This window comes from Berghia stephanieae, chromosome 12 (genome assembly GCF_034508935.2).
Source record: "Berghia stephanieae isolate SIO BIC M18660-M18661 chromosome 12, UCSD_Bste_1.3, whole genome shotgun sequence".
In the NCBI taxonomy this organism is placed as follows: Eukaryota; Metazoa; Mollusca; class Gastropoda; order Nudibranchia; family Aeolidiidae; genus Berghia; species Berghia stephanieae.
The window spans coordinates 25,883,362-25,905,696 of record NC_088371.1 but is presented as its reverse complement, the minus strand read 5'-3'; the positions used below and the strand labels follow the sequence as shown (position 1 = coordinate 25,905,696).

The 22,335-nt window shown below is 34.6% G+C and overlaps 1 protein-coding gene across 1 annotated transcript; it reads left to right on the top strand.

The window, feature by feature from the left end:
• The first annotated feature begins 1,697 nt into the window (after positions 1-1,697).
• Positions 1,698-21,902, top strand: LOC144958351 (speckle-type POZ protein-like). Its single transcript, XM_078890293.1, has 10 exons — positions 1,698-1,996; positions 4,058-4,297; positions 5,522-5,643; positions 6,000-6,151; positions 7,265-7,392; positions 7,837-8,014; positions 9,953-10,008; positions 11,864-11,986; positions 12,955-13,097; positions 14,864-21,902. The coding sequence occupies exons 2-10, from the start codon at positions 4,220-4,222 to the stop codon at positions 15,009-15,011; spliced, it is 1,128 nt and encodes a 375-aa protein (XP_078746419.1). The 5' UTR covers positions 1,698-1,996; positions 4,058-4,219; the 3' UTR covers positions 15,012-21,902.
• Positions 21,903-22,335: the final 433 nt, after the last annotated feature.

Sequence of the window (22,335 nt, the reverse complement as noted above, 5' to 3'; positions counted from 1 at the left end):
ACGTTCATGTTTTGATATAATTTCATTTAAGAGAAGCCTCAACACTAAATCATTCTCATATGTTCCTATTGTTACGACATTTAAATATTCTTTATTTTCTTTGGCCATTTCTTTTTTATTGCTTTGACGACGTGTGTTCAAATCTATTTTCGGAATCTTTAAAATTTCATTTTCTTTCCCTATCATAGTGTCACTGAATGTCCTTGAACTTTCAACTTGACCTCTTTTTGACCAGGCTGGCTTATATTTTCTTTTTTTGTTTGTCTGGCTGCTTATTAGCCCTCTATCCTAGTTTCCGAACCCAGTTTCCCGACGATGAAAGTATAACACAGTTCTCCAAGATTATCTTTGAATAACTATTTTCCTTATTAACATACAATAATATTTGATAGGTAATAGAGATAATTCCCTGATAAAAAGCTTTTGGAAATCCAAGAAGGAACTGTGTATTCCCTAAACTAGCGTACGGAACACACTATTGTGTATTCCCAACACCGGAAATCAAAATCCCATATATCTATACCTTAATCGATACTGGCGACATTGATACAAATTCTGTTACAGGCATTATCGATATTGTCAGGCATGTAGAGGTGTAATTCAAGTCAACGGCTTTATTATATCATTTACAGCGTTTTTGTTTATTGTTTATTTTATTTTCGGGAAGTCTTGATTGAAAGCAGTTCGAAATCGAGGGCTTGAAAGAGATCCCGATTCTCAATACCGATATGAAAAATTGAGGAAATTCTCACCGTGTCTGTCAGATGGTCATGGGCGTGGTTTAAAGCGCCGTAGCCGTAAAACATTTTAAACAAACAACATTTTACAATCTAGATGTTCTCAGATAATATTTATGCTTTTACTGTGAGTTATATTAACGAAGGTGATTATACGATTAATTAATTTGCCTTCCTTCTATTTAACCGACAAGTGAAATACCCGTATTGAATTCTTTTTAAAAATGAAAGGGGGATGCACGAAATTGAGTTGCTTTGTACCGAAAACACGAAAAAGAAAAATAGAGAAAAAGAATCGATCTCTCGTGACAATAAACTTGTCTTGGTCATGGTTATTATGATTTTAGCCCTGTTGATCGTGATATAAGATTGCTAATAGTTATGAATCTGATATCTCACAACTTCATGTGCATTTTTTGAATCTTGTTTTCAGATATGGATTGCCAAATATTTCAATGTTATTTGTAGTTACAGGTACGAACGAATTAAACGACACATTTTTCGGGAGAGAGACTCTTGTATCCAAAGACTTCGTTTTGTCTAAAAATTAAGTAAAAGTATTGAAATAAAAATTGTAAAAAAGTCGATCAAATTTCTCGAGTCTGATGTCATCAGGAATCACTCATGTTGTCAAAATGTGGAAGTTGAGAATTACTAATTTTGACCAAGGGAGTATGAAAATGCCTTATAAGGGGTTCGAACCCCTAACTCGTCACACCCCGGTTACAGTTAAAGTATCAAAATATCCGACCACCTCGCCTTCTTGGTCAAGCCTTTTAGCTCGTATACATAATCTCTTCCGATGTAGGGAACACACATTATGTGTGTATTTGGTACCCTATAGGGAAATCACAGGCGTGTATTCAGTACATTCGATGCAAGGAATACACAGTTCCATAAAAGAATGTATGCACTCTTCTTATGAGTTCGTTTGACTTTATGTGGCCAGAGCCTCGTTCTAAATTTGTGTCGATCGACTGCGCTTGCGTCAAGGCATTCTCACACAGTCAAGACTGAACACCTTTATGATTATTTCTGTGATAATTTTCCATTATTTATTGATCTCTGGACTGTTTTAATGATTTGTCCTCATGGCTGTTGATAAACGAAGGATATTAATAACTGTTTGAAAATTCTCTGTTAGTCATCTTGATTTAAAATGAAATGACAACTTTCCGATCCGGTTCGGCTGGTTAAACTTCTTTTATTCATTGCACTGAATTTGGATGGCAGCAGACGGATTTCCTATTCAATCTCATGTCAGTCTTTATTATTTTTTTTATATGTAAATATTCTTAAATGTTTGTTAATCCAAACTTGAAAATCTTATTGATGTTTCTCACTCGTGTTGTTTGTAAATGGCTAATGTTTATTGCACTCCCAATCGGCACATCACCACAAGATCGGTAACTTCTAATTGAAACTGTAACAATCATTAATCATGAACCAACAGTAAAGGTGAAGGCAGGGGAAGTTATTTAAAAAATTATATGAAAATGATTAATATAGACGATGATAATAATGTTGATAACACAAAACGCTTCAATTCCACTTTATTGTGGTCAACCATCAGAGGAGCAGAGACCTGGCCAAACGCGAACAAACTCCAACGGAAATGCACGCTCACACCAAGACTCATTCATTTTCATTATTCATTCAAGTGAAGCTGGATCGAAATCCCTCAAGACTCACTGTTGGGTGTACTTTGTTCACATTATATACAGCGTCACTGAGTCCAATCGCAAATAGTTATAACCTCGCATATTAGTCCTATGCAGACGATAGTCAAATCTATGACACCAGTACAAAAAAATCAGACACGTCCTGTCAAAAATTAGAGAAAGGGAAATGGGCACATGATTTTGGGTCTTGAATGACCAATAATCAGCTGTGTGTGGATGGCGAAAAAGCAGAATATGTGATGGTAATTGGAAGTAAAATATACTGAAACAAGTAACAGACAGATCTATCAACATTGGACTATTGCTAATATTCTCTTTTATTCAGAACTACCATGGTATTGTATTGAAAACATCAAGTTCCAAATGACGCTGCACATCTCACATGAAAACGGGAGACCTTCCGAAAGCTTATAGCGCTAGCATTTCTTTCAATTTGTATTTTCACCGTGGATCTTTTGTCATGTGTTTGTTTATTCAATTTGTCATCATATAGACGCATTTTAAAAACTCTAGAACAAACTTTGACTGATTTGTGAAAGTTTAAAATTCCCTAATTTGACCATTGTTTTGATTCTCGGCCGCCATTTTGATTTGTTAGTCTTGAAATTGAAAGGTTCACTAGGTAGAAAATGAAATTTCAAATGACTGCTAAATTCTAAATCCAATTAAAAAAAAAAATTTGATCCACAACTGTTGTCTTGACATTCCATGATACAAAGGAATATTGGCAATCCATGAAACAAATGTCTCATGTCAACAATAATCACCCATGTTGTTATAATCCAAAGTGAGCAAATTGGGGGTTAATAAAATCTTGACCAAGGACAAAAATAAAAGTGGCTGAAAGCGAAGAGATTTTTTGTAAAATTTGTCATTTGAACTAATTTATAACCAGTGGTAATTTAAACACAATATAATTTGAGATGGGCCCTTTTCTCTCACATAAATAACTATTTGAATTTGAAGTTTAAAAAACAGAATTTCATTTTTGTCTTGAATACTTGGGTTCCTTTACATGACAGACATTAAAGAGAACGGTCAGAGAGAGGTTTATAAGTCTTTTGTTCATTTGAATGTGTGTGTATTGATTCATATATATGCTGTTCAAAATGTAGCCCAAAAATTTTATTCTGACATTTATGGACAACTTACTAATTTAATATAATTTTCTTTACCTATTTGCCACTTTGATTTTTCTGTATCCTCCCCAGGCACTGACTCTCATAACCGGGTAGATGTTCTGTAATAAATATATTTTTATATTGGTTGAAGACAATTATTATTATACAAGATCTTGATTTTTTTTTGTATTTCAAAAAGCCACATTTAAACAAAATTAATGACACCTGAAAAAAAAAATTGATATAAAATATAATGACAAGGATTTGAATTGTGTTCTTGTTCCTATAGACGGTTGATTTCTGGGAAAAAGTAAATATAATAAATGCCCATGTAATTAATAATAATAATAATAATAATAATAATAGTAATAATATCTTTATTGTCCATGAAGGCAATTTATCATTTGGTTACAGCATTTACATAATATACGTAAACAGACATAGATGAAAAAAAAAGTGCAAAAAAAAAACACACATACACACGTAGTTTATCTTGAATATTCTTGACTACTTTCAGGTTGACACTTTCATCTGACACACCACTGTGGATTGATCCTTATATATACAATTCCTAGTTTTGTGTTAACAGCCCGCGGTTTCCTAGCCGCGCCACCCCACTTTCAAGCTGACGGACCAGCAGGGCGACAGCGAGACGTCGTCGTCTCCTGACAACTCTCGCATGGCAGTGTGTCGCGTATCGACTCCGCCTCCACCGGATGTTTCTTGCCCTGTAGCCGATAACTGGTGCTACACACAGGTATGTTTTTAATTCCGAATGTCGACCACTATGTTTATGTCAATGGATGACAAGAACATTGCATTAGGTTGGAACAAAAAAGGATAAGCCTTCAATGTTCCAATTTTCCGTATATTTACGGAATTCAGTATGTTATATACCCTCAGTATATTTTCCAACCACCTGATTAAGGGGAAAAAAGTAAATACATAATGAATCATAATGTCTTTTTACTGGAGTTCAGCACTAAGAATTGGGGCTGTTCAATGAGTTAGCGTAACAGTTCAGTAAATTTTTGCCTCCTGAATTGGCAACCCTGCACCTTGATTTTGTGCTAAAGGTTGCCTTTGGACTCTAAATTAGCTTAAATGTCTAAATTTTGAAAGCATGTTCCTTTGGAAAATAGGTTGCCCTTCGTAGCCAAGTACTTTCTACCAGCTCTAACAGACCCAGCTACCCAATCACTGCTGGGTGGACAAGGGGTCCAAAAAAAAATATGTTGACTTCACCCAGGATTGATCACAAGTCCCTTTGTTAGCGAAGTGAGTGCTCTATCAAGTGAGCTATCATTATGCCCTTGGAAAATATATATAGGTCTTTAACATTAAACAAAGGCAAGGTTGTCTTAACATAAGCTCATTTGCATTGTTACTCCATGTATGCTATTCAATATCTCATAATGAGAAACAAAAAAAAAATCATGTGTGGAGATATGGGTGTGCGTGTTTTTTTAAAATCCAAAATTATCCCACTCTTTTTTTTTTATTGTTTTTTTTTTTTTTTTTCCCTTAGTTGCCTCTATTTACTCTAATCTGTTTCATGAATTCTTCCCGGCTTCTTTAGTGTTAAATGGACAATAGCAATTGTGTGGTACCCTTTTGATAGGATGCTAGTCCATCACAAAGTACTTTCTGTCAGATCAAACGGATACAGTTACCCAATCACTACTGGGTGGTTCGGTGGCTGGGGGTAATCTGAAAATAAATAAAATCTCAACTGCAGCTGAAGTTGATACCGGCTATTTTGCCAGTGAAGCAGGTGTTCTACCTACTGAGCTATGTGAGCATCCCTCTTTCGTTGTTGTGATTTTCAAAAATTTTCATTCTCGAGGCAGTTTTTGCGATATTTCACAAATAGTTTAATCAAGTGAACAGTGTCAATAGTGTTTTATTGATTTCTTTTATGATTAATATATTTTTACAATTCATATATTTTGTTATAACATTCACTAATCTCCCTCTCCAGGTGAAAGTTATTAAATTCTCCTACATATGGACCATCAACAATTTCAGCTTTTGTCGAGAGGAAATGGGAGAGGTTCTCAAGAGTTCCTCGTTTTCCGCTGGTGCAAATGACAAATTAAAATGGTATTTATAAGGCATTTTTATTGTATTCTTTTTTTTTTTTTTAAATTTATTTTTTCCCCCTTGGAATTTGTCTGTTCTCAGTACTTGTTTTTACACTTACACTGTCATTATAATGGTCATCCAAAGAAGCACCTAGATTTTAACTTTAATAATTCAGTTATTTGTCTTGATTCATTTAAAATGTAACTTATTGTCATAATGGCTTGAAATAATGATTATGGCCAATATCGATATAAATTTAGATAGATGTCTCCTATTTATAAAAGCCATAACAGAAACAATTTCTTCGAATAGTGCAAAATGTCACCCATTTTTATTTTTGAAATTAAAAAAAATGTATACATGTCTCCTTTCAGGTGCTTAAGGGTGAACCCAAAAGGTTTAGATGAAGAAAGCAAAGAATATTTATCCCTATACCTTCTCCTTGTTTCATGTAACAAGAGTGAAGTACGGGCCAAATTTAAATTTTCTATACTCAACGCCAAGCGGGAGGAAACAAAGGCTATGGGTAAGGCATTTTATACCCTTGGTTTGTTATGGTTTAGAATTATCAAAGTTGAGCCCATCTCAGCTTATTCAGAAATACCCCCATCTGGGTTTACACAAACCTCCATTCAGTACAACTACAAATACCAAAATCATTGGTACTATATGGACTTTTTTTTGAAATAATCTTAAAAACAAACTAATTTCTTTTGTATGAAGTATTATTATTATTATTATTATTATTATTATTATTATTATTATATTATTATTATTATTTATTATTATTATTATTATTATTATTATTATTATTATTATTATTATTATTGTCATTATTTTTATCTCAAGAATGGTGGGCCATATTTCTTTAAAAACAGACTATACTTTGTTTGGTCCAAATTGTTGTTAAATGAAATCTAATGATATATGTATCGTGTTGGGAATTATTTAATGACACATGTTATATTCTGTTGTGGTTGCTTTTACTCATTCATTATTTACATTTTTATAAGACAAATTATGTGTGCCATATTAAATTATTGTCTTGATTTACATAATAGACTGATTAAACTATGGACATGCAAAACCTATTTTATATTGAGTAACTGAGTATATATATATTTTTTTTAAATTTGGAAAGTATCAAAAATCTCTAGCAGACAGCACAGTTAGAGGGCAAGTTTTAAGTAAGATAAGAAATGGCTTACATATTAATCCGTGACTATTATTTTTAGAAGCTCAATACATACCCATGAATGCTAGATTGTGGAAATTTGAGGAATGATGGCACATTCAACTTTCCATGTGATTCTCTCCTTGTATTTAGGCACTGTTACTGGCATTACATTAAAAAAAAAAAGATTTATTTTCTTTTCCTTTTTTTATATAAACTATAACAAACCAACGTCATCACCACCACTTTGACATCTTAATTAAATCAAGATTTTAATCATCCTTTCACATCAACTGTTTTGATACTCGTGTTCTTGTGTTATTTATTTTTCATCATGAATCACGGTTGTGATATGTTTTTAGTCACAGATTTTTTCCTATTATTTTCATTGTAGAAGATATTTACAATAGTAGAAACAATATTGAATAAATTAATTGATGTCTATAATACTTCTACCATTCTCAGAGAGTCAGCGGGCATACAGATTTGTACAGGGGAAAGACTGGGGATTCAAAAAATTTATACGTCGGGACTTTCTGATGGATGAGGCAAATGGCTTGTTGCCAGATGACAAACTCACCATCTTCTGTGAGGTCAGTGGTCACAGTGATAATGATGATTATGAGGAAAATATATAGAAAATGATAATGATGATGATGATGAGGATATTGTAGAAAATAATGATGATGATGATGACAATATAGAAAATGATAATGATGATATACCACTCATGCCATGATTCATACACCTAACCCACAGTGAATTAAATCATGGTAAAAAGTTATACTTTTTTTATAAACGAGATTTTAATTAAGTTTAATCACTGCTTACCAACAAAATGCTGTAGTTGTTTTTTTTATTTTTTTTATTTTTTGTTTTTATTTTTCAATTTTTTTCCCTCTCTCATAGCAATAATGTGCATAGGCAGTAAAACAAAAATTTTCATTGAGTTGCATCATTTTTCAATAATAAACAATTCTGATACGGTTTCGACAGCTACAATTCTTTGTCATCTTGCTTGTTCGTTGTTTGTGCAGGTCAGTGTAGTAGGAGATACGGTTAATGTGTCTGGCCAGTCCAATTGTACCCCTGTCAAGGTACCCGACTGCCGCCTGAGTGAGGACCTTGGACAGCTGTTTGACAGGACATCCTTCAATGATGTAACTCTCTGTGTCGGGGGACGAGAGTTTCAGGCACATAAAGCCATTTTGGCGGGTAAGTTTTCATTTAAGAAAGTGTAACGTAAATGTTGCTGCTCGAAGCTCGAAGAAATAAATAACGATGTGAAATTGAATGTTTGCTTCAATTTAATATACGAAAACAGATAAAATGGACTTTTGGGGTTTCCCCTTTATCAACGAAACGGGATAAATGAAACACTACAAACGAATGAGATAATGTGGTAGATTCATCTTAACAATGCCACTACCACATTATCTCATTCGTCTGTTGTGTTTCATCCATCCTGTTTTGTTGATAAACAGTGCTTCCTCTTTTCGGCTTTTATACAGATTTCTGCATTTTTAATGATCCGTGAAAAATCCGCTCTTGTCAAAAACCAAGAGAAATATCCGCGGATAATTTCAAGAAAAATTATTGGAGTGCTTAACAAAAATCATAATTTTGATGCCAAAGTGGCTCGAAATGGCTTAATTGCATGTCAATTTTTAAAATTTTCCGGGGGAGCATGCCCCCGGATCCCCCTTTGGCGGTCGCATTGCCTGCCTTCGGCGGGCTTCTAAAAAAATCCTCCTTTTTGACAATTTCTTGGAGGAAGCACTGGATAAAGATAAAGGGGAAACCCGAAACCTCCATTTTATCTGTTTTTTTTTTTTTGTCTATTAAATTGAAGCTCACATTCAATTTCACATTGTTATTTAAGAAAGTGTGACATTGGCAGCTCAGGGGTTCAGTGTCTTATAACCAAAGTCAAGCGATGTTGAGCATGGTAGTAATTGGATGGATAACAATTTTTGCAAACTTGTAAAGTGCTGCTGTATAAAGGGTATTAAAAATTCCGCCTCCCTCAATCATCGAACCAGTGAATCCCCAATTTTGTCGTAAATTAGAGAATGATAATAAAATAAATAAGTAAAAATAAAAAATAAAATTCTCTTTATTCATCTCATAGGTGAAATTTGTCTCTAGGGTCTATTCCAAGGGAACATTGGAATAACCCAGGCATCAGCCGCAGTGCAGCGCTGTAAATTGAGCTAGGGCGAGGTGACTTGCTCAAGGCCACACAATGCAGCGCAGTGGGTGATCAAACTCAGTACCTTTCGAGTACGAACAAAGACTGTACCGCTGAGCCATGCTGCCCGACTTAACTCGGGCGTGAATCAGTTTCTGTCTTTAGGGAGTGATGGATGTTGTAAGTGCAAGTACCAAAAGGATACATGTGACATATACTTTATGCAATGAAAATTTGCTTCCAGATTGTCTGCAGGGGGGGGGGGGGGGGAATAAATATATTGAGTAGCAGGGTCGCCAGATTTATTTTTTTAAAAATGCCAAACAGATCACAGAAAAATACCAAACTTTTCTAGGCAGCAACTATTCTAATAAAATGCACATAGAGGTGAAGATTAGTCTCATTTTCATATCCGGCTGCCTTGAGCTGGTATCTTTTTAGATGAAAGAAAGATTTCACCTCGTTTCGCCAGTTTAATGGGATATGCTGTAGAAATTTTGTCGATTTTGACACCCAATATCAAAATTGGGTTACTGGGTGGGGTTCCTGACATCCCATAGTGGGAAGGGAGGTACATACTGTGTCTTTTATCACCCTATATCTGTTTTCCAACTTGTTTCTTTCTTTGTCTTGGAATGAGATTACTTGGTTTTGTCCTGGATGGAGTCCTATCTGGGAGGGAAACAGTCAAATGCATAGTATTGTTTTGGGGGGAGGGGGGGGGGGGGGGAGGAGGAGGGGGGTTCATTTTTTAAATATCACCATCCATCCAACTGGAATTTCAGGCCTATAACGAAATTCTTCCATTACCAACCATTCCTTAATAACAAAAGTTCTATTGAAAATTGTAAAAAACAAATTGTGATCACTTCTCAAGTTACTCAAAATTAGACATTTTTGATTTTTCAAATTTGGAGGTATGTATGGCTTACCTAACATCAAAATATACTTCTCCTTTTCAGCCCGGTCCCCTGTTTTTAATGCCATGTTTGAACATCAGATGACGGAGAGTAAACAGGTAATCCTGATTATTGATGTCCATTTGTTCATTTGATTATTTTTTTTTTCTCTTCTGTTTGTTATACGTAGACCTGCTTATCTGAAAATCTAAAAATTTGTGGTTTTGAGAAGTTAAAAACTAGTCGCTGTAGTCAACTTTACAGATCAACAATTCACCCTCACAGTGATTAGATATCACTCCAAAATCCCTATAATTTTGCACTCTGGAGTCAACTTTGTTTTCAATAAGTTTTAATGACTCAGAAATGTTCATAAAGTTCTGAAATTAGAGTCAAGATTTCGTAATTCTACAAATTTTTCATAGTATTAGGCAGGTCTGGTTATTTTAATAATAATAATGTTAATAATAATAATAATAATAATAATAATAATAATAATAATAATAATAATAATAATAATAATAATAATAATGTACTTGATTCATCCAAAAAGGAAATTTTTGTACAGGCGTATAAAATGACGACAATGATACATACATAAATATAATATCCGTAAAAATATGTGGTAAAGTAAAACTTGGTAATGGGTATGGTGTAATAATATTGTAAGCTGTAAGAATAATTACATAGTACAGGTTATATAATTGTATAGATATGCGTATCTTGTAAAATGTATATTGATGTCTACTTATAAGAACAAAAAATTGTAAAAAGCAAAAAATTAGAAACAGTATAATAATTTTGTAAATTGACTGAGAAAAATTACATAGTATAAATTACATGGCACATATAGATTAAATCCGTAATTCTAAAGTTGTAGTAAGCGATTTTATAAATTGGTGTTTAAAAATTGTAGGTATGGAGTAATTTTAAAGAAGAAGATTCAAAGTTAAAACAGACGTAGATCAAAATTTATAAATTATTTACCTTATTAAAAATTCTGCAACTGTAAGGTGAAAAGGATTGGAGGTGTCTTTCACTTTTTGTTCGTATAGACAACAATCGGTCACTTCTGTTCGACTTGGTGATATGATGATTTAGAGGATCAGTTCGATTGTCTAAAATATTTTCAATTTTTATTAAGCAGCATTCTCATGAATTTCCAAGTTGTTTTAATGTCACCTGATTGAAAACTTCTCTCTATTTTGATTTTGTAATGTTCCTTACATTTAAAATTTCTTTTTTGATTTCTCTTTGTTTCGTTTTTAGTTCATCTTAGGTACAATGTATAAATATATACTTTTTCTCATTTGAATAGCTGTAAAAAATATTTAGAAGTGAAATGAAGCTTTGATATTTCCTGAAGATGTACAAAAAGGGTTGATTTAATCATTTTTATGACAAGATCTCAATTTTGATAAAAATAAACCTTCTCACTAAATTTGGCAATATCTCAGTTCAAACCTTTTCTTCATCCACTTCATCCAACTGATTATGTCATTCACTGTAACATATAGGTACTAATAGCAGCATGTTGTAGTTCAACGAACCAAGTGTAGCTCTGGGAAAACATTTATAGGACCTGTCAACATTACAGAAAAATAGGTCGAGGGTCGATTTGTCATTAGTAAAGCATTGAACAATTTGTGAGCGACCAGGAATTATTATCTTATTGCAATGATAAAAATCGCCAGTCACAATAAAAACACAATCAGGCGTTTTGCTTTTTTCATTTCCCACATGGCTGAACAGTTTCCATGGCAACATTTACATCAGCACGGGGGGGGGGGGGGGGGGGGGGGTTGTAAACTGTCGTGATTATACGTTCATGCTCATCATGAGATTCAGACGCACACTGATCAAAATATAATTCATTGGTGTAAAGTATCAGTTTTAAACGATTTGAGTTAATCCAGAGAAATTTTTGTTGTTGATGTAGAATTCATAATTTTTTTTTGTGTTGTCTGTGTTCAGAATCGTGTAGATATCCAAGATGTGGACCATGAGGTGATGAGAGAGATGTTACGATTTACCTATACCGGCAAGGCACCCAACCTAGACAAGATGGCGGATGATCTCCTGGCTGCTGCCGATAAAGTAAGTAATGACTCGTTGCAAGTTGTCTTGTCAAGACCTATAAAAAAAAAATTACACGATTGGATTTTAGATTTCACTTATGTCATTTGCGAATTCTCAAAGTTATTGTTCTAAGTGATGAAAAAGGAATTGATCGATTCAAAATATGAGACTTGTTGCCAAATATTTTTACTGGCACTGAAATACACACACAAGTTTCAAGGTCCATAATTCCATTAATACAACAAAACATGATATCTTATCTGTGATTGGATAGCAGGTTCTGTTAGTCTGGTGGAAAGTACTATGCAATAGACAGAGGTCCGAAAGGTAGTAAGCAGTTGATAATGTCCATATTACGCTATTCTAACCGGGCTCAATTAGTCTTATTGCTCTGGAGTACTACTTTTTTTTTTTACCTCAGACTGTATAACATATCAGGAGTGGTTGATGGATTCGATAAATTTTGTCTCAAAATTTCAATTGTAGAATAAAGTTCAGTTCCATATATATGATAGCTCAAAAACATACGTCATTACATTTTGAGACCATAAGTAAAAAAAATAATTTCTTTTTCTCTATTTCTAAGGCAATAATATCACATAACATTACATGGATGGGCGCTTAAATGACCTAAATAGTGTTGAAAGTGCCGTTAAACACATAACAACAAACAAAACAAACATTACATGTTTGACATCCCAAATTAGGATTGCTTCCTTAAAATTCATTTGATACGAATAAAATAAGGTGGTTTATTAAACCAGTGTGCTAGAAAACATTACTGATCATACTGAAATCTTAGATAATACAACTCTCAGTCAATCAAAGTTTTACCAGAAAGCAGGCATTGTTCATTTCAAATCTAATATCATTCCTCATGCGAATAGTGCAAAATAATAAAGATGTATATCACTCAAGGAAATAGAGTGATTGTCCCATTGAATCAATGTTAAGATCAACTATCAATTGTCATTGTTATTCCCCAGTATGATTTAGAGAGATTAAAAGTGATGTGTGAGGATGCGTTGTGCTCCAATTTGACAGTCGAAAATGTCTGTGACATTCTGGTACTAGCAGATCTACACAGTGCAGAGCAACTCAAAACTCATGCCATTGACTTTATTAACAGGTTGGTGATCATTTTTCTCTCTCTCATAAATCTCATGTCTAATAAATATACAATACACGCATAGCTAACAGTTCAATGTACGGTGCCTGTTAAATGAATGTGATAAGTCGATCATAATTCAAGTGTTGAATAAAGTTTAAAACTCAATTTCTGGGTGGGGATCCTGACCTCCCATAGTGGGCAGGGAGGTACTTGCTGTGTCTTCTATCCCCCCTACCTGTTTTCTAATTGTTTCCTGTCGTTGTCTTGATATGAGATTACTTAGTTTTGTCCTGACCCTGGCTGGATTCCTTGGCTGGGAGGGAAACAGTCGAATGTATAGTTATAGTTTTGGGAGATGATATTTTTTTCCTTGTAAATCATCTCTCTGTTATGCATTGTATTATGTTTAGTTTACATATTATATTATATGATTTATAAACATTTGAGTGTATTCCTCTTAGTTGGGACCTGTGCTTGTGTCCGGATGAGACTTTTAGGTGATCTCAAACTAAGTACTTTGATGGTGTGCTCTTGGAATCTACATCTGTTCCCTATTTGAACCAATTCCCCTTTGTCTCACCTTTTCTTTTGTGCTTTAATTGTAATTCTAGAACTTTTTACTATCCCATTTTCTTCCTTTTTACTGGCGCTTATATGACCTTAATGTGTTGCAAGCGCCGTAAAACCCTTAAAAACAAAACAAAACAAAACTCAATTTTATATTGTCTTAATACATTTTTCAACTTCGTAAGACAACTCCAATGAGCTTTTGATTTGGGCATGGAGACAAATTTATTGCAATTAATATCTTAATTCTTTCCCAAGGTTAAGAGCAGAAAGTGATTTTTATAAATTTTAAGAACTTGATCGTATTCTAAATAATGAGTGGAACCATTTACTCACTCAATCCTAGAGAATATTGCTACTTTTCAAAATTGGAAAAAAAATGTATTTAAAATGAGCATGTGCATATCTAAATAGTTTTATTCAACTACCATTGACAATGTTAATAACATGTAAAAATGAAAAAACATTAGCTTTGACACTACGCCTATAATTTGTCTCAGAAAAATTTAATAATAAAAATGTAATAGCAGGGTAAACCACGGATATGGTCGGTGTTAGGGTTGAGTGAGTTAACTGGTATTGATTCAGTGCAAATACTCCCACCTCATTGTCATACTTGCTTACCGGAAGGTTAACACAAGACCCATATGCTAAAAAAGCGCTTTACAAGGGATCCCTGGCCAACAGCAATACTTAACATGTAGGACGAGACATGATGCCTATTAGGTGATATTGCAATTTTTCGGACAGAGACAACGCTATTAATGGTCAGGAACTCATTATACACGCGAGTACGTGTAGAGAATGTGTGTAAAGAACCTTTTCCAAGAACTCTCTCAACTATGTGCTGAGCGAGGCTCGACCTCAGGACCTTCCGAACCGAAAGCGAGCATCATACTACAAGACCACATAGCCACCATTTTATGTGGATATTGCGCTAAACATACTTAAGTAAGTAAATGATATCGACTTGTGGCAGTAGGTCACAATTGAAGTTCACTGTATTTACGAATTCAATATTTTATAAACCATCAGTATATTTTCCAGTCATCTGCTAAACATAAATACGTAATGTCTTTTTATTGGAGTTCAGCACTCAGAAAGGGGTCGGTCGGTCTATGTGTTTGTGTAAAAGTTCAGTAAATTTTTGCCTCCTGAATTAACACCCCCAGTAGTTTACTTAGCAATAATATTTTGCTACTTTTGTCCTTTTTCAGCCATGCTACAGATGTAATGGAGACCACCGGTTGGCGGACCATGATCCAAGCCCACCCTCACCTCATTGCCGAGGCCTACGGGGCTCTGGCACATCAACAGAGTCCTCCATTGGGGCCTCCACGGAAACGCATCAAACAACAAACTTAACAACTGCATCTACACTCATTTTCATCATCATCATCTATTCCACTACACATAGAAATAATGTATTCATGTAGATTAATTCTCTCTTTATTTCATTTCTCTCCTTCTTTTCTCTCTCTCTCTCTATCTCTCTCTCTCTCTCTCTCTCTCTCTCTCTCTCTCTCTCTCTCTCTCACTCTCTTTGCCTCTGCCTCTGCCTGTTGTCCCCTCACTCTTTCTGCCAGTTTTAAATAATTTCCCATCCCCATTACATCGTTGGCGGGTCATCTGTGCACTGAAAAAATCTCAGCTCTGCCTTTCCCATTCCCACCTATCCACCCACCACCCACCACCCCTCGTTCTTGTTTCACTGCATTCGTTGTGTTGTGAAATGTCGTATCAATCTGGTATGATCCCCAATGAACTGGATAAAGACGATTTCATTTTCACTTTTCGCATCTCCGCTCATTGTTCACGTTTTGCACACACTATTTTCCTCCCATAGTGGGCAGGGAGGTACTTACTATGTCTTTTATCTCCCAATATCTGTTTTCCAACTGGCTTTCTGTCTTTGTCTTGGAATGAGATTACTTGGTTTTGTCCTGGCCTTGCTGTGAGGGAAACAGTCAAATGTATAGATAGATTTGGGAGATATTTTTTTCCTTGTAAATCATCTCTCTGTTATGCACTGTATTATGTTTTGTTTACATATTATATATGATTTGTAACCATTTGAGTGTATTCCTCTTAGTGGGATCTTGTGGTGGTGTCTGGGTGAAACTTTTAGGTGATCTCAAAGTACTTTGAAAGTGTGCTCTTGGAATCTACATCTGTTTCCTATTTGAACTAATTCCCCTTTCTTACCTTTACGTCTGTGCTTTAATTGTAGTCCTAGAACTTTTTACTATCCCATTTTCTTCCCTTTTACTGGCGCTGATATGACCTTCATGTGTTGCAAGCGCCGTAAAACCCTCAAAAACAAAAACAAGCAGTCCATATTGGTTTACCAGAGTGTTTTTACCAGCAGGGTCAATGACATCTGGTATTACCTTACATTTATTGTTGTCTAAAATAAATACCTTCTATCTCCCTGTATCTGTTTAAAATACCTTCTATCTCCCTGTATCTGTTTAAAATACCTTCTATCTCCCTGATCTGCTATTCTTGTTCAAATGTCTCTGCCAGTAATCAGGTGATCTGAGTTGAATGTTTTTTCATTTGACAGTCCATTCTCCGACACTGTCCAGTGCTGCCACCTCCCATAAAACCTAGTTAAAATTACAACATCATAGCAATTTAGAACCTACTTTTATTCTCTTTTACAAGGCATATATATGTGATCAAAGGAGGTGTTGCTAAATTCTCGAAATACCAAAGTATGAAAAAGATAAGGGGGAGAAGTAAGTGGATGGGTAAAGGTTTTTAAAAAAAATTTTTTTTTTTCTGCTTTTCTTTGTTCTAACCAAGGGTTATGATAACCCTCTTTTTCATCATGGATTAATCAAGCAATCCATTTGTAAAGTCTCTGATATCAGTCCTATTCTTATCATCATCAACCATCTCAGTGATTTCATTTTATGTGTATTATCATCATCATCATCATCATCGTCGTCGTCTTCATCATTACCATCGTCTTCATTATCAATTGTCATCATTATTGCCGTTATTATTATTATTATTATTATTATTATTATTATTGTTATTGTTAATTCCTTTATGATCGCAATCATGACTAATATTATTGCAGTGCTAAGCGTCTAGGAACACATAAAGGTTTTAAAGTATTTACTCCCCCCCCCTCCCCCCCTCTCTCTCTCCCCTTTTCCACATATGCACTTACTATTTATAGTTATCATGAAAATAATAAATTTGAGCAGTTTGTTGACTGTCTTTAGCTCTGAGCATGAAGGGCTTCCCTCCTCCTCCCTGGGTGGGGATCCTGACCTCCCATAGCGGGCAGGGAGGTACACACTGTGTCTTCTATCCCCTTATATCTGTTTTCCAACATGCTTTCTGTCTTTGTCTTGGAATGAGATTACTTAGTTTTTTTCCTGGCCCTGGTCGGAGTCCTGGCTGGGAGGGAAACAGTCAAATGCATAGTTATTGTTTTGGGAGATGATATTGCTTGCCTTGTAAATCATCTCTCTGTTATGTATTAGTATATTTGTTATTTTTTAATGTATAATGTTAGCATTTGAGTGTGTTCCTCTTTGTTGGATTTTGTTCTTGTGTCCGGATGAGACTTATAGGTGATTTCAAACTAAGTACATTGGTGGTATGCTCTTGGAATCTACATCTGATCCCTATTTGCCAGTTCCCCTATGTCTTACTTGCTCTTGGATGCTTCAATTGTAATTCTAGAACTTTTTACTATCCCATTATCTTCCTTTTTACAGGCGCTGATATAACCTAAATGTGTTGCAAGCGCCGTAAAACCCTTAAACACAAAAAAAAAAAAACCCTCCTCCTCCTCCTCCTTCTTCCTTATTCCTCATCTTCATGGCTGAAGAGGACATTGAAATATACTGAATATTAAATTTTTTAAAATGAATAAAGCAGCTTAAAAAAGAAAGCAAAGATACTGATCGCAGAATATCTCGGGGCTTAAAATCCTTTATCAAAATGATCCAGCTTTCATTAGCGTAAAGGCAGACACGTTAACAAGGTTGTAGAATTTCCATATGTTTTACTGGCGCTGATATGATCTATATGTGTGGCAAGCGCTGTAAAACCTTTAAAAACAAAACAAAAAACAATTTTCATTTATTTACGGAATTCAGTATATAAAAAATATCTTATATTTTCCAATTGCTTGACTAACGGGGGAAAAAAAATCCTATACCTGGCTAATGAAAGGAAAAAAAGACTGTAATATCTTTTTGATAGAGTCCATCAAGCATTCAGATATGGGTTGATTGATGAGTCGGGTCAAAGTTCAGTCATTTTTTTCCCTTTTGAATCGGCAACCCTGATGATGAGAATATTCGGAATAGCTTTATAAAGTTGATACTTAGTTTATTCGACACTGTTCGAAGCGTTTTAAAGTCATTCTTAGAGTGTCAGAACCTCAGTGATTGGATTTTTTTTCATCATTCATCAGAGACTAATGTAGTGAAAACAATATCCTTTCATAGTTTTTCAAAATAACCTTAAAAAGGATGCCTTTTTTTTTAAAATTTATTTTTTATGACTCGAAATGTTACAGAAACGACCTTTTGTCTTATAATTGTTCGTTAGTCATGATGTATTGTAAATAATATTGTGAATTTTATTCAGCATTGATACAGCACTGTCTTTTTTTTTTTTTTTTTTACTGTTCTTAAACAAATTGGTGCCAGACTTCTGGCTTAACTCTCTCCCTACCAGCCATTTTCAGGATATTCCCCAAAACTTCACACCCAACTAACATAAAAATATATATATCACTCAAACACATTAGCAGTAAAGTTCTTGCGATACATAATTTCTTTAGCAAAACATGCTCTACAACACACTTTCAGAGCTGCCAACCTACTGCAAAAAATGCGTAATTGTACCCATTTTCAGCGATTGTACACTTGTACGCATTTCCAACCAGATTGTACCCAGAGTCACTTCAGTTTTCTTTAGTTGTAATTCATATTATTACTAGCCTATTGAGAAACCTTGGTGATTGGTGACCAAGTGGATTTTCATATATTTTTTGACCAATTTTTATGATCTTCATGCTGGGAGGTAATTTTCTGAAAGGATTGGATTATAGTCTTGGGAACATCATTGAGCAATTGAGCTCAGGATTTCAGGATTGTACCCATTTTTATGAAATCTCCCCCATTTTGAGGTCCCATTTTACATATTCTCATCAGATGGGGTTGGCAGCTCTGCACTATTCATTTAAAAATTTTTTTTGATGTACAAAAGAAATTCGAATTTTAAAAAATGCTGGTTATATCGTAACGAATGTGACCTGGGTGGGGTTCCTACCTCCCATAGTGTGCAAGGAGGTACTTATTGTGTCTTCTGTCCCCCTATATCTGTTTTCCAACTTGCATTCTGTCTTTGTCTTGGAATGAGATTGCTTGGTTTGCTTGGTTTTGTCCTGGCCCTGGTCGGGTTCCTGACTTGGAGGGAAACAGTCAAATGCATAGTTATTGTTTTTGGGAGATGATATTTTTTTTCCTTATAAATCATCTCTCTGTTATGTATTATTATATTTGTTCTAATTTATATTGTAAGCATTTGAGTGTATTCCTCTTAGTGGGGGCAGTGCTTGTGTCCAGATGAGACTTATTGGTGATCTCAAACTAAGAACATTGATGGTATGCTCTTGGAATCTACATCTGATCCCTATTTGTTCCCAGTTCCCATTTGTCTTACTTTTTCTTGGATGCTTTAATTGTAATTCTAGAACTTTTTACTGTCCCATTTTCTTCCCATTTACTGGCGCTGATATAACCTAAATGTGTTGCAAGCGCTGTAAAACCCTTAAAAACAAAACAAACAAAAAACTAATGTGACGATTTGAGGTAACGGGTCATATTCAAAATAATTTCAGGCTTTTTGAATTTGTTGGGTGGCCTAACCTACTTGCACCCATGTATACAGCACACAAATGGTCCACAACTGTTCTCTGTTCTTTTTTTCCTTAGGTTTATAATAGATCCTGTTTGGTTGCTAAAATTGTAGATTTGTAATCTTGTAAATTGTTGCATTTGCTTCCTTTTTTTTTTTTTACCCCTGGCGCTGATATGATCAAAAGTATCACAACTATTAATATGTCGGTAACAAGAAAACAATCAACCTCAAGGTGTTGTTAAAGACGGCTAGCACTGCATCAATTATCAACAGTCCTTTATATTTTACAGGATATTTTACATGTCCTCTGTTTAAGAGGAGAATGAAATAGCACGTTTTGTGCAGTGTGTGTATGTGTGTGTGTATATATTTGGGTTTGCGTGAAATATATATATATATTTATATATGGGAAAAGTGATAATTTTATTCTTTTTTTTTTTTGTTTTTTTCAGTTCGCATGTATGAATATAAAGATTAAAAGAAAAAAATTATCAATGAGGGTGGAAAGCAATGAAATTTTAAAATCAATTTTTACTCAGTAAATACAATGAACGGGTTAATCTATGTTCCCTTTTTTTAAAAGATTAAACATTCCTCCATAGGTCACATGACCTGGTAACTACTGGGTTTCTGTATGGAATGGTTATTTGTTGATATTTTATCATGGCGTTGAATAGAACCTTTTTGGGTTTTTTTTTCTTCTTTTTCTTCTATCAAATGTCATTTGTTGAACAACATAGCAAATGTCTTCCTCATGAGGACTGATAATCAGATGAAGAAGCTATTGGAAGTCACTAATTGATAGAAATGTTATGGGTTCGAATCCTTATAAAAAAAGAAGCCTCGTTGGATTTTTACCGACGAGGCGGGGAGAAATAAAGGCTGTTTCTTAAGTCGTCGTCAGTCAGACAGGGTTGGATAGATGCTTTTATTTCCACTCAATTTATATCAACAATGGCATTAAACTATAAACCTTATAAATTAAAAAATATTTGATATTTAGATTGTATGAGGGATGCGATAGATTGTTCATGAGGAGATATGTAAGGATGCAACCACTGGATTCATTCAATATCACTCCTGTCTTGCATTGTAAAGAGAAGAAATTAATATTAAATTCACGAAAATTATGTTTGAAATGGTAAGAAACAATGAATTATAATTCAATAGAATATTTGACGTTGTTTTCACTGTATCAAATTGCCATTGAGCGATATTGAAAATTCATTGAAAATGTTTTATTATTTGATTAAGTCGATTTTATTTATTACTTTAATTTAAACCGTATGCGCTATTTAGAAAGGAAAAAACCCATAGCGGGCAGGGAGGTACATACTGTGTCTTCTATCCCCTTATATCTGTTTTCCAACATGCTTTCTGTCTTTGTCTTGGAATGAGATTACTTGGTTTTTTCCTGGCCTGGTCGGAGTCCTGGCTGAGAGGGAAACAGTCAAATGCATAGTTATTGTTTTGGGAGATGATATTTTTTTCCTTGTAAATCATCTCTCTGATATGCATTATTATATTTGTTATTTTTAATGAATAATGTAAGCATTTGAGTGTATTCCTCTTTGTTGGATTTTGTGCATGTGTCCGGATGAGACATAGGTGATCTCAAACTAAGTACATTGGTGGTATGCTCTTGGATTCTACATCTGATCCCTATTTGTTCCCAGTTCCCCTTTGTCTTACTTTCTCTTGGCTGCTTTAATTGTAATTCTAGAACTTTTTACTATCCCATTTTCTTCCTTTTTACTGGCGCTGATATGACCTTCATGTGTTGCAAGCGCCGTAAAACCCTTAAAAACAAAAAAAAAAAAAAACAAAGGAAAAAAGAATTTGTAGAATACTGGCCATTTGTAGTGATCAGAATGGAACTTGTCTTTGGTTTTGTTTTTGTTGTTGTTGAACACTGGAATTAAAACAGGATGTGTGGATGAAGTCTGGGAGATTTGCAAAGAGGAAAAACGGACACGAAAGGGTTTTGTGTTATAATTATTATGAATACAACACTAAGCTGCTAGAAGCTGTGGACTGTAAAAAACTATTGGAACAAAAAAAAAATAAATAGAACATCTTCAAAAAATACAGAACACAATGTTTTTGAAAAAAACAAAAAAAATTAAAGGATGATGTTATCATTTTAATTATTTTCGTTGTGGGCTCAAGAAGGGTTTTGGTTTTGAACCCAAATCATTCCGTGTTCAAGTTTTACATTCTTGTTTTTTTTTTTTTGAAGCTCTTGTATTTATTTTCGTTCAAAAATTATTATCATAATTATTTGTACTTTATAATGCTTTTCAAGTTTGTATCATGGGGAGTAACTCACGTCGAAATAAACTGATGAATCATGAATGACAACAATGTGTTTTTCTTGTTGTTACTGTTACCATTTGTCATCTTGTTGAGTCTGGATTTGTCAATTACAGTGCAGGGCGGATATTGAGAACGCCTATAATGACAGCAGGGCTGAGAATCTTCCGCCTAAGGCGGATTTCCGCCTAAATAGTGGTTTATCTCTGCCCATCACCATCACTATTAAGCCTATTAAAAAGGCTCACCACAACCACTACATCAACATCCCTATCACCACTACTTTTACAACCACCACCTGTACTACAACAACCATCACATCATCATTCCTATCACCATTACTACTACAACCACCACCACATCGTCATCCCTCCCACCACCACTACCACATCATCATCCCCACCGCTACCACCTACAACAACTACCATCACATCATCATCCCTACCACCACTACTACAACAACCACCACCACATCATTCCT

What these genes read in the sequence shown, in the direction of transcription:
- LOC144958351 (XM_078890293.1), top strand. Translation starts at nt 4,220, where the DNA reads ATGGCAGTGTGTCGCGTATCGACTCCGCCTCCACCGGATGTTTCTTGC. An exon ending in ACATAAAGCCATTTTGGCGG is followed by an intron (nt 8,015 to 9,952) that starts GTAAGTTTTCAT and finishes TCTCCTTTTCAG; the next exon opens with CCCGGTCCCCTGTTTTTAAT. An exon ending in TCCTGGCTGCTGCCGATAAA is followed by an intron (nt 11,987 to 12,954) that starts GTAAGTAATGAC and finishes GTTATTCCCCAG; the next exon opens with TATGATTTAGAGAGATTAAA.